General features: G+C 38.4%; 1 protein-coding gene across 1 annotated transcript; it reads left to right on the forward strand.

Moving 5' to 3' along the window:
- Positions 1 to 914: 914 nt before the first annotated feature.
- GDAP1 (ganglioside induced differentiation associated protein 1) lies at positions 915 to 10,856 on the forward strand. The gene is made up of 6 exons (XM_070747943.1): positions 915 to 1,074; positions 1,795 to 1,987; positions 7,479 to 7,652; positions 8,004 to 8,098; positions 8,340 to 8,454; positions 8,706 to 10,856. Exons 1-6 carry the CDS (start codon positions 958 to 960, stop codon positions 9,086 to 9,088), a joined length of 1,077 nt encoding a protein of 358 aa, XP_070604044.1. The 5' UTR covers positions 915 to 957; the 3' UTR covers positions 9,089 to 10,856.
- Positions 10,857 to 19,388: the final 8,532 nt, after the last annotated feature.

Raw genomic sequence — 19,388 nt, forward strand, 5'->3', positions numbered from 1 at the left:
TTTTTTTTACCAATTAAATATCTACTCACACTAAAATTGGTTAAGATGTTCAAGTCTTAAGGGAATAAACAATACATTTACCCATAGGGGAATAAACCATAAGGGAATAAATGTGAAATAAGATTCTCCAGTAAACATCTTTAATCTGAGATGAAGAGAAGGTAGAATATACATTTTAAAGTACATCTACCACAATGAAACAAACAAAAAATTAATTACAATGGAACACAATTATGAGCCACTGAAATGGCTTAATAAAATTACAGTATATATGAAGGTGGGTTGAACTAAAAGAAAAAATTGGGAATAGAACAGAACAGAACAGAATTCTTTATTGGCCAAATGTGATTGGATACACAAGGAATTTGTCTTTGGTGAATATGCTTTCAGTGTACATAAAAGAAAAGATACATTTGTCAAGAATCATGAGGTACAACACTTAATGATTGTCATAAAGTACAAATAAATACAAATACATAACATTCATGCATCTCATGCACATTTTGAGGCAGATAATTAATATACTATTGAAATGTTAAAGGTAAATCCGTTTGATTCCATTATCCTGCATTATTTAAGTTCGGATTCCTTCCTGAGTTCAAAGAAGCTGCTTTGTATTTTAATTAAACTACTTAAATGTATCTAGAATATTTATTTATTATAAATTAGAGAATAAATTCAGGAAAAAGAACATTTTTTTCTTTGAATCTAGGCAGGCAGCTTAGTTATCTCTGTGTTGGTCCTGAATACCCAAGATTTCCAACAGCTTCTTCATTTTATGAAATCCTATCGGAGAGTGAGGGCAAAAATCAGGAAGGCAGCTTCATCTGCTAATAATGAGCATGCTCAGTTTATGGAGCAGACTCAGTAACAGAGACGGGGAGAGAGAGAGAGAAAAATCAAATCTCATGGGCAGAATCTCGGAGCAGTGAATTGAGCAGGAAGAAAAAACGTGAAATGGCAGAAGAAAAAGAAGACCAGATGGCCGACAAAACACCCCCAGCTGAAGTGGAGGTCACGTCAGAGGCTAAACTCATCCTCTATCACTGGACACAGTCTTTCAGCTCCCAAAAGGTGAGCCTCTCATCTGCTAAAAGGAATGTTGTATTTCAGAACCTGGATAGCTCCCTCCACCCATGCAACACGCCCACCCCTCCCCTTTAAGACTGCCCATTTGCCCTGTGGGGACAAAGCACTGTATAGGCAGCTCTGAATGGGTGCCCAAGGGAAGAAGGAATCAAAAATAATGATAGAACGGCACATTCAAGCCAGGAAGCTTCAAAAAGAGGCCCAGACCACCTCCCACTATTGTTAAATTTTGTGCATTAAGAATTGGAGCTTGACTAATCCAAGATAAAGGAATGAACAATAGGCAATAACAAAACCAAGTGACATCAATTTATTTTGCAGGAAAAAAAAGTGTCCTATGAAGAACTGACATTTAATATTCACCTTAAATGGTTCCTGCAGGTTTCTTATCATTTCTCTGGAAGAGCAGAATGTTTTATTTAGCTACTGATGATCATAATCTCCCAATGTCCATAACAGGTTATTTATATTAATTGGATTCCAGATATTTCATTGTATATTGTTTTTTGATGTGTTGTGAGCCGCCCCGAGTGCTCGGAGACGGGCGGCATACAAATCCAATGAGTAAGTAAGTAAGTAAGTAAGTACCCAAGGACCAAGTTCAGTAGGACTTGATTTGGCTTTCAATAAATATGTGATAAACTCTTTTTTTTAAAAATGGGGGATTTATAATCTTTAACAGGAAAGCTCATCCATTTTTTTTAGGTACGACTGGTGATTGCTGAAAAGGGCCTGAAATGTGAACAGCATGATGTAAGCCTTCCATTGAGTGAACATAATGAGCCTTGGTTTATGCGTTTAAATGCATCAGGAGAAGTCCCAGTGCTTATTCATAAAGAGAACATAATTTGTGATGCAACTCAGATTATTGACTACCTTGAAGATACTTTTGTGAATGGTAATAAGACATTTATATATTTATATACATATATTTAAAAAGCCTTAATGTGTGTTCATATGTCTATGGAGATTTTCATTCATCCAGGCCATTGTTGTCCCAAAAGTGCTTTTTTCAAGAGACTTTCTTGTTTTTCTTTCGCTTCTCATCCAAGAAGCTTCTTCAGTGACAGGATGATGGGGAATGGAAGGATTTATATTTCTTGCAGACAGCTGGTCATTTGCATTCTTTTAGAAATCCTTGTGGCCTCAAACACTCTCAAAAAGAATGCAAATGACCATCTGTCTACAAGGAATAGAAATCTTTCCATTCCCCACCATCCAATCAAGGTTGAAGGAACTTCTTGAGTCTTCAAAGAAAGAATGTCTTCAAAGAAAAAAAAAATCCAATTGCCTCTTGAAAAAGCATCTTTGGGACATCTTATTTCATAGAAATTTATTTATTTATTTTAAATGATTCTTCATAGTATTTTATTGTTTGGGGTGTTATTTGTAAGAATTGTTCTGTGAGAGAGATGGGTGGTTTCAAGGGGTAGGCTTCAAAATTTTTAGCAAGGGGTTCTCTGCCTGGGTGCTGGGTGGGTGTGGCCAGGGTGGGCATGGCCTAATCAGTGTCCTGCGCCATGCTCCTGTGTGTGTGCGGGGAGGCGTGGCATTTTCGCCCTCCCCAGGCTCAGGAAGCTTTCCTTGAGCTTCCAGGACAAAAACATCTTCTCCATACTCTGAAGTCCCTCTGGAGACCAGGAACGGGAGCCTCCACCAAAATGGGCCACGTGGGGACTCCTGGGGGGGGAGGGGAAGGATGGGCGGGGATAGCCAGGAGTAGATTTGGGAGTTTTTAGAACTTCACAGAAGCTTAGGTAGAAGTTCTCCCAAACCCCTGAGATCCTCCCGCAGTCCATCCCTGGTGGTTTCCAAATGTGATAAATAAATTGCAGTTTGAGAAAGTTGTCAGGAGGAATACATAATGGAAGCTTTATTCTTGGAAGACACTTTTCTATGTCTTGCAAGGAAAACATTTTTTTGGAGTGAGATATTGACACATATAAAACTTTTTATCCTCAACTCTTTGGTAGAATAACAGGAATCTGCCTTGACCAGTATTATCTACTTTAATTGGCAATGGCTATCTGGAAAGCTAAAGGATTTCTTTATTTCTTATATGATCCTGTTAACTAAAATCATATCAAGAATATGTCACTCTAAATACAGGAATTTCACCGGATGGAGCTAAATGATAGCATATAGAATAGTATGGATTCCTACAAAATATATTTCATGCCCTTGAGCAGAAATCTACCAGTAGTACTTTGTGGAGAGAGGCATCTAATTACAAATTTAAAAAAATTATCCAGACTTGATTGAGACAATCTCTTGAAAGGTTACAATAATTATCCTTATTTTCCATATTAGTATAGTGGAGTGGTTTCTACAACAAATTTAAATAAATACATAAATATTAATTGCGGCCCTATTTGGACAGGGAGTCATTGCTCACAGTCACTCATGTCCTCATCACCTCGAGGTTCGATTACTGCAACACTCTCTACATGGGGCTACCTTTGAAAAGTGTTTGGAAACTTCAGATCGTGTAGAATGCGGCCGCAAGAGCCATCGTGGGGCTTCCTAGATTCGCCCACGTTTCTGCAACACTCCGCGGTTTGCACTGGCTGCCGATCGGTTTCCGGTCACAATTCAAAGTGTTGGTAATGACCTTTAAAGCCCTACATGGCATTGGGCCAGAATACATCCGGAACCGCCTTCTACCGCACGAATCCCAGCGGCTGGTAAGGTCCCACAGAGTTTACCTTCTCCGGGTCCCATCGACCAAACAATGTCGTTTGGCGGGCCCCAGGGGAAGAGCCTTCTCTGTGGCAGCCCCGGCCCTCTGGAATCAACTCCCCCCAGAGATTAGAACGGCCCCCACCTTCCTTGTCTTTCGCAAATTACTCAAGACCCACCTTTGTCGCCAGGCATGGGGGAGTTAGGATATTCCTTCCCCTAGGCCATTACAAGTTATTTATGGTATGTTTGTATGTATGTTTGGTTTTTTATAATAAGGGTTTTTAGTTGTTTTATTAAATTGGATTGTTACATGTTGTTTTTTTAATCATTGTTGTTAGCCGCCCCGAGTCTGCGGAGAGGGGCGGCATACAAATCCAATAAATAATAATAATAATAATAATAATAATAATAATAATAATAATAATAATTGAATTGAAAGCTTGCCTTCAGAAATTGTGGGAGCTTCATCACTGGTAGCTTTCAAGAAGACACTGTGCTGCCATCTGTCAAAAATGGTGTAGGGTCTGCTTGGATGGGGGAGGGGGGCTGGACTACATGACTTACGAGGTCCCTTCCAACTCTATTAATCTGTATCTGGGCTGCATTGAATTGAATTAGTAATTGAAAGCTGCTGAGAGTTTTGAGAGGATAAACAGGGTCCCAATTATCTTGCTTCTGTCTTATCTTTGCTACTTGACTACCAAATCATAAATAAATCTGGATGAGTATGTATGGACATGAAGTTGGCAAAAGTATCAAAATAAGTTTTTCATTGTCTTCTTCTAGGCTGTCTTTTGATTTCCCAGACTCCTATCCAAGTACTTACCAGAAGAGAACTTGTTTAATTTACAAGTTTATCAGAACTTGGAAATTAAATAAGATCTCTTCTGGTGAAGTCACTCTTGATATTGCAACCTGGTAGAACATATTCAGAATAAGAGTAAAAGAGTTGGAAGGAACCTTGTAGGTCATCTAGTCTCACCTCCCACTCAAGCAGGAGTCCCTACACTATTTCCAACAAATGGCAGTCCAATTTCCTCTTGAAAGTCTCAGTTGTTGGATCTCTCACAATTTCTGAAGGCAAGATATTCCACTGGTTGACCGCTCTCACTGTCAGAAATCACTGCCAAAACAAGACTAAATCCTGGTGAAAGAAGGTCTTGAAAATCTGTTTCATTCAAAAGTGCGTAGAACGTATCATCTTCTACACTTTCTCAGATCTGGAGCTAGTATTATTATTATTTTTCAGGAGTAAGGATTGATATTTGATTTCTTTAATAAAGATTGGCTCAATATAGAATTCTTTATTGGCCAAGTTGCACACAAATTGGGAAGCAGGTTTTATGTATGTTTCAATTTGGAATGGTTTCCACTGAAAGAAAACAGGCAAACTAAACATATTAGCAGGTTTCCTAAGGAAAATTGTGATAGTGTCTTTGCTAGCTGTATTTTAGAATAGAATAGAATAGAATTTTATTGGCCAAGTGTGATTGGACACACAAGGAATTTGTCTTGGTGCATATGCTCTCAATGTACATAAAAGAAAAAGATAAATTTGTCAAGAATCATGTGGTACAACATTTAACGATTGTCATAGGGGTCAAATAAGCAATGAAGAAACAATCAATATTAATTAAAAATCTTAGGATACAAGCAACAAGTTACAATCATACAGTCCTAAGAGGGAGAAAAAGGATGATAGGAATGATGAGAAAAAACTAGTAGAAATAGAAGTGCAGACTTAGTAAAAAGTTGACAGTGTTGAGGGAATTATTTGTTTAGTAGAGTGATGGTATTCGGGAAAAAGCTGTTCTTGTATCTCCTTGTCTTGGTGTGCAGTGCTCTGTAGCAACGTTTTGAGGGTAGGAGTTGTAACAATTTGTGTCCAGGATGTGAGGGGTCAGTATATATTTTCACCACCCTCTTTTTGACTCGTGCAGTATACAGGTCCTCAATGGAAGGCAGGTTGGCATCAATTGTTTTTTCTGCAGTTCTGATTATCCTCTGAAGTCTGTGCCTGTATTGTTGGGTTGCAGAACCAAACCAGACAGTTACAGAGGTGCAGATGACAGACTCAATGATTCCTCTGTAGAACTGTATCAACAGCTCCTTGGGCAGTTTGAGCTTCCTGAGTTGGCGTAGACAGAACATTCTTTGTTGTGCTTTTTTGATGATGTTTTTGATGTTAGGTGGCTATTTTAGGGAATTATTCAAAAGTGGGTGGAACTTACCATCTTCTACAATTTCTTAGATGTGGAGCCAGTATTATTATTATTTTTTTCAGGAGTAAGGATTGATATTTGCTTTCTTTAATAAAGAGTGTCTTAATATACCTTGTAAGTTCTTGGACCCAGTGAACATGAAAGCCAGGATGAAGGAAATAAAAGCTGCTTAACAAGTCTTTTATTCACATTCTACAGCTTTAAAAATGAAGACGGAAGCTTCCCCTAGTATTCTATAGGCAGTCTTTAAAATATGGTACTTAATAAGCTTCTGACAAATTTATTTCATTTCTGCTGAGTCAGAAATTAAAGGTACTAAACTAATGAATTTTTTCCCCTTGACTTACAAAGGATGCTAATTCTCATTATGACTAAGAAAAGAAAGATTAGCTCCTATCTCAAATCTCTTATAACTTGACAAGTTCGAGAGGCGCTGCATTCCAACTTATATGAAGATTCTTAAAACAAAAAATGATGCAGAGATATTTAAAACAAAGATTTATGATTTTGGAGAATGAGAAAGGGAAAAATCTTAGTTAAACATTTAAGGAAAAGTTTTATCATTAAGCATTAATCAAGGATATTTGATTCCAGAAGGACCAGACATAATGATTTTGGTCAGGGGTGGATTCCCACTCCTGCTGCTACCGGTGCGATGCGGGTGCAGCTTCTGTTCTGCATGCGTGCCTACACTGGCTGCCGATTAGTTTCCGGTCACAATTCAAAGTGTTGGTAATGACTTTTAAAATCCTACATGGCACTGGGCCAGAATACATCCGGAACCGCCTTCTACCGCACGAATCCCAGCGGCCGATAAGGTCCCACAGAGTTGGCCTTCTCTGGGTCCCGTCGACCAAACAATGTCGTTTGGCGAGGCCCAGGGGAAGAGCCTTCTCTGTGGCGGCCCCGGCCCTCTGAAATCAACTCCCCCCAGAGATTAGAATGGCCCCCACCCTCCTTGTCTTTCGCAAACTACTCAAGACCCACCTTTGTCGCCAGGCATGGGGGAGTTAGGATATTCCTTCCCCTAGGCCATTACAAGTTATGCATGGTATTTTTAATAATTAGGGATTTTAGTTGTTTTATTAAATTGGATTGCTACATATTGTCTTTTACTATTGTTGTTAGCCGCCCCGAGTCTGCGGAGAGGGGCGGTATACAAATAAATAAATAAACAAACAAATAAATAAACAAACAAATAAATAAATGTGCATCGCAGTGTATTTTTGCTTCTGTGCATGCACAAGAAGCAAAATCTCACAAGGGGACATGCACATGAGATTTCAGCAATTTTTTTCACCAAAACCTCTCTTTCTCGCACGTCCACTTGCAAGATTTTGCTTCATCCACAATCAGATTATATTTGAAATCTCTTTTATTTTTCATTTTCAGATGCAAGAGCTGAAGTGGGTAAAAGGTTATAAATATCTGAACCAATGTTTTTTAATTTTAATTAATTTCATCTATGGATATTCTTCTCTGTAGAAAAGACTCCAAAATTAATGCCAGAAGAAGGAAGTATGTATTATCCAAGGGTTCAACACTACAGAGAACTCCTAGATTCCTTGCCTATGGACGCATACACACATGGTTGCATTTTACATCCTGAATTAGCAGTAGACTCCATGATTCCTGCGTATGCCACGACCAGAATTCGGAGTATGTACAAGAATTTTATCTGCCCTAGTTATCTGTGGTGTTCAAATTCATTTTAATTTTCTTACTTAAATGATTTTTATCAAATTTACATTTATTAAAAATTAACTTATCAACATGCTGAAATGAGCAACATAGGGTGTTTTTTTTTAAATAAAATTGTCAAATAAATTTTAGTTGACTTTTAGGATTAATTCTGCATTACAGGGGAGAGTTCATGAACTGTTCGCACAAGATATTGTAAATCCGTACATTTGGTTAGGAAGTAAAACATTTTAACATGATAAAGTTTACTTAATTCACTTGAAAGTTTAATGACTGATATCCTTAACTGAGTTCTTGCTGTTTTGCAAGGCCAAATCGGTAATACTGAATCTGAATTAAAGAAACTGGCTGAAGAAAACCCAGATCTGCAAGATGCATATATTGCAAAACAGAAACGACTCAAAGTAAGAACAGAATATGTATAATTAGTTAAAATGTTTCCTAGGATTGCTTGGATTATGATATTAATGTGAAATAGCAAATATTGTTATTGCGTGCTTTTCTGCTTGAAATAATTTCATTTTAAAAAGGATTATATACATATCATTTTGTGTCATTTAGTAGTTTTACAATTCTTTGATGAGATTCACAATATGGAACTTTTAATTTTTGCAAGCTAATATATAACCTATTTATTTCCTGTAGTCTAAATTGATGGACCATGATAACATAAAGTACTTACATAAAATACTAGATGAGTTGGAAAAAGTTTTGGATCAGGTTGAAACTGAGTTGCAAAGAAGAAATGAAGAAACACCAGGTAGAATATTATTTGAAATGAATTCTGTTTCACTTTCATTTGATTCTACAGTGTTGAACAATACCTCCATTTAATAATCCCTAGGCTCTTTCAAGTCAAGTCATGTTCTTATTTGCCAAACCATTGCAACAAGCCATCAATTAACTCATGGTTAAACACATTTCATAAGAATTGCATGCAAAAGAGGGATCTTCGGATCATGTTGCATTTTATTAATCTCTAATTATTTATGCCTTTATTTTTGCTAACAGAAAATGGACATCAGCCTTGGCTCTGTGGGGAATTCTTTAGCTTGGCTGATGTATCCCTTGCTGTAACACTTCATCGGCTGAAGTTCATTGGACTAGCAAGGAGAAGTTGGGGAAATGGAAAGCGCCCTAACTTGGAAGCCTATTACGAGCGTGTTTTGAAGAGACAACCATTTCATAAGGTTTTGGGACATGTCAACAACATACTAATCTCAGCCGTTCTTCCAACAGCATTTCGAGTAGCGAAGAAGAGGGCACCCAAAGTTTTTGGCACAACTCTTCTAGCTGGCTTTTTATCAGGAATAGCATATTTTGCCTTTATGTTTGCTCGGAAGAGATTTGCCAACTTTCTATTATCAATAAGAGGAAGGCAGACTTATCTGTAGATGTTTCCTTTCTAGATTGGGATCAGATACTTTATTTCCCCAAAAGGCTGACTTGAAGAATAATAGTCCAAAATATTTGTCTTCTATTATTAGGCCTTTTTATGACTGTAGAATTACAGTAGTAATGTAAAGGAATCTTGCAAATTTAAGGGAAAAAAACACAATGATTAATTTCAAACATCTTGCTAAGCTATTATATGTTCAATAGTATATGTTCAATATGATTTTGATTTCCTGTAACATATACATCAAGCCATTATGAATCATAAACTATTGTTCATGGGTTCCCTGTTGTAAGCAATGTTTCAGTAACCTATGGGTATCATTCACTCAATATGTGAAACAGCCAGTAGCTGGTTTGTGGAACTATGGAAGCATATGCTGCCTTTATTTTTTATTTTTTATAATGTCTTTTTTGATTTTCAACATCAAACTTTAAAATACAGATTAACTAAAAAAGGAAAAGGGAATTAAATTAAAATTAAAAGTGACAAAAATATATCCAACAAATTTGTAACAAAAATGACCTCTTATCTTTCCTTTGGTACAGCGATAATCCCGTAATGCAACCATCTTTCTTAGTTTAAACAAATAGCACCAATATACAAAATACCTTAAAATACTAATAACAAACATACTAAAACCCCAATAAAAATGCATAAAATATTCTTCTCTTAATTTTATTTAAGAAGTAGTGAATTATTATTTAATTATTATTAAATACAAATCTCTATATTTAAAAAAATGCAACATTTCTATAGTCAAATCCAGTCTAAACTTCAGATCTCAAAGGCAAAAGTTGATTTTGCTCCTTTTGTGTCTCCAAGTCACAAGAAATTTACTCAAATTTTGCTGCTTTTCTTTACCTACAGAAGAATTTATCTGGAGAGCAGGGCTAGTTCTCTGAGCAGGATGGGATGAAGGATGCAAAATTGTGGGTTAAAGATGGATTTCTATGAAATTGGATAGATGAGGTTTTCTTAAATTTAATTCTATCCAGAGCCCTTTATATAATTTTGATTAAATTCCTCCCCATCACATCAGTCTGCATATTATCTCAGTATGTTAAAGTGAGTCCCTGGTCCTTCATTTTTCCTAAACATTATTTCTCATTGTTTGTTTGTTTGTTTGTTTGTTTGTTTATTTATTCATTCATTCATTCATTCATTCATTCATTCATTCATTCATTCATTCATTTATTTATTTATTTATGGCCTATATTACCAAGAAGCCAACTCTAGGTGACTTACAAATGATAAAAAAGATAAATACAAAAACAATTACCATTTAAAATGCCACAAAAAGTTGTGACATTTATAAAAGTTGTAATTATAAGTCATATCTTACTAGTGAATTAGTTTGTAAACAATGGAAGTTTATACCTGTTATTTTAATAGATTGCTGTACTGTGATTGTCTCATAAGGCAAGTCTCTTAAACGTTGGCTGACATAATGGCACAAGCTTCAATTACAGCCTTAAAAAGATATGACTACATAGATGTTTGATACATAGCAGATAGATTTCCAAGGCACAAATTAAGTTATGCCTATCAGACTTTCTTGATTGTTTGTGTGATTTGGAAACATTTATGCACATTAGTGATCTATAATCTATTCATTTAGAAGCAGTGTGCATTTTAAACTGGATTTTGTGCAGATAATATATCGATAAATGGGGATTTTTCTTAATGTAAACATTTTTCACGCTAGTGTATTAATGCCATCTATGAAAATATCTGTTTCATAAATACAGCTTCTTCAGAACAAACATGAGCGCAGTGTTTTGACTAATTATTTCATGATTTTTTTAAAAAAATAATTAAAATTGGTTAATCAAACATTAGCTTAATTGCTAAACACGACTATGATACAATTTTGAATTTCTATCGTATGTCATGATGGTTGCAAATCATGGCAACCATGAGATCGACCCAATTTTATATTATATTATTATATTATATTATTAATTTGATTTCTATGCCGCCCTTCTCCTGGGACTCAGGGTGGCTCACAACATGTAGAAATTGAACATTACATATTAAAATCCTCATAATTAAAAGTTAACAACACATTCCATCCAACATTCATTCATTGGGTGGGGCAAGGTGTTAAAATTTCAATGGTCCCAGGCCTGCCGGCAGAGGTGGGTCTTCAAATGTTTACGGAAGGCAGAGAGAGTGGGGGCAGTACGGATCTCCGAGGGGAGCTCATTCCATAGGGCCAGAGTCGCCACAGAGAAGCTGTTCCTCTAGGCCCCGCCAGATGACATTGTCTGGCTGATGGGACCTGGAAAAGGCTGATTCTGTGGGACCTGACCGGCCACAGGGATTTATGAGGCAGAAGATGGTAATGTAAGTCTAGTCTCATGCCATGTAGGGCTTTAACCAACACTTCGAATTGTATTCAGAGATTAATCAGTAGTCAGTGCAGCTTGCGGAGTGCTGTAGAGACATGGGCTTACCTCAGAAGGCCCATGATCACTCTTGCGGCTACATACTATATTATCCACAGTCTAAGAACATTCTTCAAAGGTAGCCCCATGTAGAAAACATGGAGTAGTCAAACCTTGAGGTGATAATGGTATCAGTGACTGTGAGTAGAGACTCCCTGTCGAGATAGGGCTGCAATTGGTGTACCAGGTGAATCTGGGGGAACGTCCCTCTCACCACAACTGAAAGATGGTGTTCTAAGGTCAGCTGTGGATCAAGGAGGATGCCCAAGTTGTGGGCCCTCTCTGAGGGGGTCAAAATTCCCCACCTAGAGTAATGGATGGACAGATGGATTTGTCCTTGGGAGGAAAAACCCATAGCCACTCCTGTGGGGTTGAGTCTGACCCTGTTAGCACCCATCCAAACCCTAACAGCCTCAAGACACCAGCATATTACTTCCCCTGCTTCACTGAGTGGACATGGGATGGAAATGTATAGTTGAGTATCATCAGCATTCTGATGGTAACTCACCCTGTGCCCTCAAGATCTCACCCAGCAGTTTCATGTAGATGTTAAACAGCAGGAGGAGAGGACGAACCCCTGATGAACTCTAAAAGGGAGGGACCTAGGAGTGGACCTCTGACCCACTGCTAACACCGACTGTGACTGACATGAAAGGTAGGAGGTGGACCACTGTAGGATGGTGCCCCCCACTCCTAACCCCTCTAGCCCGTGAAGAAGGATACCATGGTCAATGATATCGAAAGCCGCTGAGAGGTCAAGAAGCACCAGGATAGAGGATAAACCCCTTTCTAGGGCCCGCCTGTCAGTGTGACCAAAGCAGTTTCCATACTGCTTTGGCTGGGCCTGAATCCTGACTGTTGAGGGCCCAGATAATCGGCTTCATCCAAGGACAGTTGAAGCTGGAGTGACACTACTTTCTAAACAACTTTCCTATAAAGATAGTTGTTTAGTACAGCTGGATCAAGGAAAGGTTTTTTGAGGAGGTGCCACACAACTCCCTCCTTGCAGGGAGCTGCAAGGAAGCATTGACAATTTCCTGGACCCAGCTCTGTGTCACCTCCCTGCTGGCCAAAACCAATAAACAGGTGGCGGAGCTCATAACTCCCATGGCCTTGTCCACTTCATTGGGCATCAGCAGGTCAAACTCCTCCCACATACTACATTAAATCATAATACTAAGATTTAATGACCTTAATTTGTGGCAGTTGTTAAATGAATGCAGCAGTGGTAAAGTGATTGCTGCACTGGTAAGGAATCTCCTGGGAGGAAACAGGGCCAGAAAAGGCGGGAGAAAAGCCTCCATGGGGCCCCTACTTTTGAACTTAATTAGTTCTGTGACTAGGTTCTTAAGTAGAAAAGTTTGTATGAAGGAGAAATTTTTCCATCTAAATAAAGTGTGCGATTGTGGAAACCTCAGGGAGGGTGGAGGCCCTGTTTCCTCCCAGGAAATTCCTAGAGAGGCCCCATGGAGGTTTCTCCCTGTCTTTTCTGGTTTCAGTTTCGGAGGCTCGGGTTTGTAAGTGGAAAATGGTTCTTGAGAAGAGGCAAAAAAATCTAGAACACCCGGTTCGTATCTAGAAAAGTTCGTAAACAGAGGCATTCTTAAGTAGAGGTACCACTGTATTTATCTAAGTTAGCTCTTTTGTTCCAATATGAATATTTCTCAATCTTTCGGAACTCTGTTTCATTTATATTTGGGGATTCCCCACCATCTCTGGAGAACATTAAATTTTCATAAACTAGTTCTTATCCCTAGATTTTCAAATTTCTATTTATTTTTAGGCTCATCAGAAAAGCGATTAAGACCTGGTTATTATTTATTTTGTATTGCATCACATATTCAGACATGTTTGGAGAAACATTCTGATTATGTCCTAGTTATTTATTTATTTATTTATTTAGACAAGTCTATTGCAAAGGTTATGAGTCTTTCCACTGTAGGAAACAATGACAGCAGAAAGGATGAATAGATACTAAAGCCTATTTGTTTACCTGCCTTTTAAATCTTGTTCTTATGTCTGGGGTAGAACATTTGAGATAGGCAGGACATCATATTTTCCTCCTTCATTTTTACCCAGTTGGAAAGGCTGAGTATTTGCTTTCTAAATCATTCAGCTAAAATTGTTTATCAGTTTTGGGCTATTGATGAGCAAACAATACTCCTTTATGCACCCCTGAAAATTATTCATTACACTGAAGAAAAATCCCATCTTACCATTTGGAAAGCACTGTTATTTACCATATCATGTTGTTTCTCAGTATAATCACCATGAATTTGATTAAAACACTGGCATGCACTTCTAATTGTAATATAATATATTTAAATCAGCTGAAACAGACCATAATACTATCATGATACTTTGGGTCCCCAAAGAATACTTTGGTGACCCAATCTATACAGTCATTGCAAACAGTTTACTGTGACACATTTTTCAATTAGATACAATATTTTCCAGGACTATTTTTCTCCAAAGAAGAATGTTGCTGTCAACCACATATGATATAAAGTTATAGTAAAGACAATGAATTAAAATACATTATGTTAGTTTTTTTTCTGGGAACTAGAGCTTCGGATGGGACTAAGCAGTGAAGGGCTACCAAATTTTTTACTACCACACTGTGGTGTGGCTTATAAATTTTCTTTCAACACCTTTCAGTACAAATTGAGTGCTCTGGGATGGAGCTCCATTTTTGCTACCCCATTGCATTCCTCCCCAGTAGTCCACCCCTGGGACTAAGTTAAAATTATATCTAAAAATATAGTCAAACTTAATAAACATATACTATTGTATGGTATTGTTATATAAAATTAGAAATGCAAAATTCCAAATCCTTATTCATTTTTCATGGAGTTCAAATGTTTTAAAAGCTATGGCTTGATAGTGAATGAACTAACATTTCTGGAGAAAGTAAGTAGGCAAAATTTGGCCAAGGGTTGGATATAAACATACGTTACCTTTAGTTTTATGACAGAAGAAAGCTGATAATAAACAAATAGACTTACTTCTGTAATAGCTTTTATTGAAAGTTGGCCATTCACTCACAAGAGATGAATTTTCTTACCAATGGAAAATATATATTGAAGCCAACATGATAATTTACTTGCAAAAATGGCAAATTAGTGTGATACTCTTAATTTTTTAATAGAAAATTACTCTTATTCCCTGCATAAACTGTAATAAGAAACATACTTTTAAAACTTAGAAAAAATGCTTTTTGGGTCTAGTAGGTGGTAGAAAACAGATGAAAATAATTTAACTTCATGACCCAGATATTCTGGCAATACTAACAAATTGGACATGCTCTGTTTACCACAGATTTTAATTTAACCAAACAATACTGATTATGTACTGGCATCTTACTTTATTCTCCAGTACTAAGCAGATTTAGATGGAAGAAATCCCAGTTCTCAACAAAGGTTACTTCCAGGTAAGAGTAGAATTAGAACTTTGCTTAGACTCAAATTAGACTCAAACTCAACCCGGATAAGACGGAGTGGCTGTGGGTTCTGCCTCCCAGGGACAATCCCATCTGTCCATCCATAACCCTGGGGGAAGAATTATTGACCCACTCAGAGAGGGTCCGCAACTTGGGCGTCCTCTTCGATCCACAGTTCACATTAGAGAACCATCTTTCAGCTGTGGCGAGGGGGACGTTTGCCCAGGTTTGCCTGGTGCACCAGTTGCAGCCCTATCTGGACCAGGACTCACTACTCACAGTCACTCATGTCCTCATCACCTCGAGGTTCGACTACTGTAACGCTCTCTACATGGGGCTATCTTTGAAAAGTGTTCGGAAACTTCAGATCGTGCAGAATGCAGCTGCGAGAGCAATCATGGGCTTCCCTAGGTATGCCCATGTTACACCAACACTCCGCAGTCTGCATTGGTTGCTGATCAGTTTCCGGTCACAATTCAAAGTGTTAGTTATGACCTATAAAGCCCTTCATGGCACCGGACCAGAATATCTCTGGGACCGCCTTCTACAGCACTACATTTTTCTTGATTAAACTTCATGCTTTCTTAAATGGTATGATCTATAATGAAAATTTATTTGGACATACAATATGATGACTTTTGATTTACTAGGATACTGCAGTAATTCTTTGGGATACTATTTAGGACATTGTCCATAAAATGTCCACCAGATGGCAGTGTTTTCCCAAGGCTATGTGTTAAAGGAAAAAAATAACCCCATCAACTTTAATTTTCCAGTTTTTTAAATTTTATTTTAAATATTACCCATTGCCATTACTAAATCTTCTACCTACAGTATGAAAATGCATATGGGAAAAGTGGAACATTAAATAAATGCATTTTATGCATGCATAAATAAGGCAAAGTTATTCCTGATCTATGACAACTGTGTGAAAGGGATCAGACATTCTCAGGGGAACTTTTTAGCTTTCTGGTATAAGTTCCAGCTCTTGATTTTTTTAAGTAATCCCCCATACAAGTTCTTACTAGGCTCAACCAGCTTATCTTTGAAAGTCAGATAAAATTTGACACCCCTGACATTGGACAATTAAACCAGTTTAGCAGAGTTTCAGCAAAAATCCCCAATAGAAACAGAAAGACAAAGGATCAATTGTATTGCACAAGTAACCCTTGACATGACAACAAAATGTTTTTGTAATACTTGCTATACTAATAAAGTTTGCAAACTTGTTTCTTTCTGACTTGTAGTTTTTATAATTCTCTGCATTGCAAAGAATGGGGAAGGGAGAGGGGCAGTGTAAAGTGGAATTGGTTAATTTCATGTGAAGTCAAAAGTGGTTCTTCTTCATATCATGCAAGTTCATGAACATTATGCCAATCTATATACTGATCACTGTATTGTGAATTTCAGATCAAAGCTGCATTGGACTTCTTCATCCACTTTTTTGCAGTCTTGAGTAACTTCAGATTTCTTTCTTTCTTTCTTTCTTTCTTTCTTTCTTTCTTTCTTTCTTTCTTTCTTGATTTGATTTTTATGCCGTCCTTCTCCTTAGATTCAGGGCGACTTACAACATGTTAGCAATAGCACTTTTTTTAACAGAGCCAGCATATTGCCCCCACAATCCGGGTCCTCATTTTACCCACCTCGGAAGGATGGAAGGCTGAGTCAACCTTGAGCCGGTGATGAGATTTGAACCGCTGACCTTCAGATCTACAAGCCAGCTTCAGTGGCCTGCAGTACAGTACTCTACCTGCTGCGCCACCCCGGCTCATTTGAACAGCAATGCCATATTTTCTGTATATATACCAAGGGGGAAATCAAGCAGGCTCTGACAGGTTCCGGAGAACCAGTAGCGGAACTTTTGAGTAGTTCAGAGAACCAGTAGTGGAAATTTTGAGCAGTTTGGTGAACTTGAAAATACCACCTTTGGCTGGCCCCAGAGTGAGGTGGGAATGGCGATTTTGCTTCCCCTGGAATGGGGAGGGAATGGAGTCCTCGGAGAGGGACAGCATACAAATCCAATTATAAATAAAATAAATAAATAAATTTTGCAGTATTCTTCCCTTGCCACTTCCATCAAGCTACACCATGCCCACCAATCAGCAATGGGCTACAAGCCAGAACGCTAAATTGCGCTTGCCGCCGTGGCTCGTAAGTTCTTGCGGGACCAGTGCGACTTTACTGCTGCACCTGTGGAGGTAGAAAAATTGCAGCCGTGTTTCAGTGAGGTTTTACCTGTGGGTCCCTGCGCAATTTTGCTACCTTCACAGGTGCAGCAGCAAAATCGCGCTGGTCCTGCAAGAACTTATGAACCGCGGCGGCGAGTACAATTTAGCATTCTGGCTCGTAGCCCACCGCTGCCACCAATCCATGCCCACAGAACCGGTAGTAAAAAAAATGGATTTCATCACTGAGATATACTAATGGTGGGTTGTGTGTATGGGTGTCTGCCTTATAAAGGGGCAAACGAAGTACATTAACAAAATGTTTCCAAGTGCTGAACATTTTCATCTCTGCCCCTCTCCCTAGAGAAGGCCATCTACAGAATCCATCAGAGGTTATGTGTATGTGTTTTTTATTTAAAAAAAACAAGCAACATAAATAAGAGCAAAGAACTAAGAAGACAAAAAATACATTCCAGTAAGGAATAAACATTAACCTTGTGCAGTTTCAGGTGGCTTAGACAGTCTGAGAAAGCGCCACTGGAATTACCCTGTGAACCAGATTTGTAAATTGAAGGGGCGACTTGCTTTGAAAGAATAAATGGAACCTGACAACTTCAAAACAGCTTTGGAGCTTTCAGAAGTTCTTCAAAGAATCAGTGGCTTTTCTGTTGCTTCTAAGACCGTCAGTTCATAACATTACAGCTTAAATTCTTCATATAGAGATTGCAGGAAGGGAGGTGTTAAGTGGTGTGATTAGTTCTCTGACATTGCTATGAATAGTTTGAACTTTTTTTTTAAAAAAAATGTGGCTAGCCACAGGCTTTATGTTTTTTTTTCTGTTCTAATTGAGTGATATATTTTCATTCTGGTTCTTGCCAACACAACGAGCAGTTATGGGCCTTCCAAGGCATACCCATATTTCTCCAGCACTCCATGGATTGCATTGGCTGCCGATTAGTTTCTGGACGCAATTCAAAGTGTTGGTTATGACCTATAAAGCCCTACATGGCATCAGACCAGATTACCCCCAGGACCGCTTTCTGCCGCATGAGTCCCAGCGACCGGTTAGGTCTCACAGAGTTGGCCTTCTCCAGGTTCCGTCAACTTGACAATGTCGTTTGCAGGACCTAAGGGAAGAGCCGTCTCTGTGGGAGCCCTGGACCTCTGGAATCAGCTCCCCCGGAGATTCGCATTGCCACCACCCTCCTCGCCTTCCGTAAAAACTTAAAGACTTATTTATGCCGCCAGGCTTGGGGCCATTAAACTCTAGCTCCCTGGCCAATGAGTGTAGTATGTTTTGCTGTGTGAATAGTAATGAATGATTTTAAATCTTATTAGAGTTTTAAAAAGTTTTTTAGCATATTAATTGGATTTTTAGATATGTATATGTGTTCTGCCGGGCTCTCTGATAGGATCCTCCCGAAAATTCAAGGGTACAAATTTCAGACACACACACATTTGAAAATTCAAAACAATGTTCTTTATCACAAAATTCAAAATAAACAAAGCACTCTTTTTGTATTGCAAAGAGCACTCTTCCCAAAACAACTGGGTAGTCTGTACAATTTCCCTTAAGCAGTCATTAAGTACTTAGCTAGCAGCTGTGAAGAAACTTCACACCCCTTCTTCTTCCAACGAAGTGAGACACATACGTTGCTCTGCTTTGGTTTCAAAGGCATGAAAAAGCAACGAAGTACAGCAACACAAGATTCCTGATGAACTCCGATCAGATATTCTTCCACAATGGCCAAACCCACATACTGCTATTTATAGCAGCAGCCTTAATTACTGGAGCCCCACCCAAACACAGGTGGTCTCTCTTATCTCCTGTAATATGTCCTTACTTGGTCTCTTCTACGCATAATTCTGCGCTTGCATGGGTCCAAGACATCTTCATCTGAATCAATAGAAGATAATCGAGATTGACTGCCTGGGCTGTGTGCCAACCCCCCTTTTTCCAAGTCACTCCCACCTTCTTCTTCGTTCGAGGAAACTAAACTCTGAACTGACCCTGTCAGCAATAACACAGGCCTGTGACATGTTGAAGTTTCCCCTGCATCCACCTCCACATTCCCTGGGGCAGGAGCTGGGTCAGAGCCAACCACAACAATAAATAAATAAATAAATAAATAAATAATAAACTGAAGTCTGCTCAGCTTTCAACATTCTTAATGTGGACACAAGACTGGCCAGTCCAGTATTATGCAGTCTAAAATCAGGGGTAGGTTCTGGATTCTTTCACTG

This window comes from Erythrolamprus reginae, chromosome 3 (assembly GCF_031021105.1).
Source record: "Erythrolamprus reginae isolate rEryReg1 chromosome 3, rEryReg1.hap1, whole genome shotgun sequence".
NCBI lineage: Eukaryota > Metazoa > Chordata > Lepidosauria > Squamata > Dipsadidae > Erythrolamprus > Erythrolamprus reginae.

Bases quoted from the DNA above. Each gene is read 5' to 3' on its own strand.
- GDAP1 (XM_070747943.1), top strand. From the start codon at position 958: ATGGCAGAAGAAAAAGAAGACCAGATGGCCGACAAAACACCCCCAGCT. The intron at 1,075-1,794 runs GTGAGCCTCTCA...CATTTTTTTTAG, and splicing joins AGTCTTTCAGCTCCCAAAAG to GTACGACTGGTGATTGCTGA. The intron at 7,653-8,003 runs GTATGTACAAGA...CTGTTTTGCAAG, and splicing joins TGCCACGACCAGAATTCGGA to GCCAAATCGGTAATACTGAA.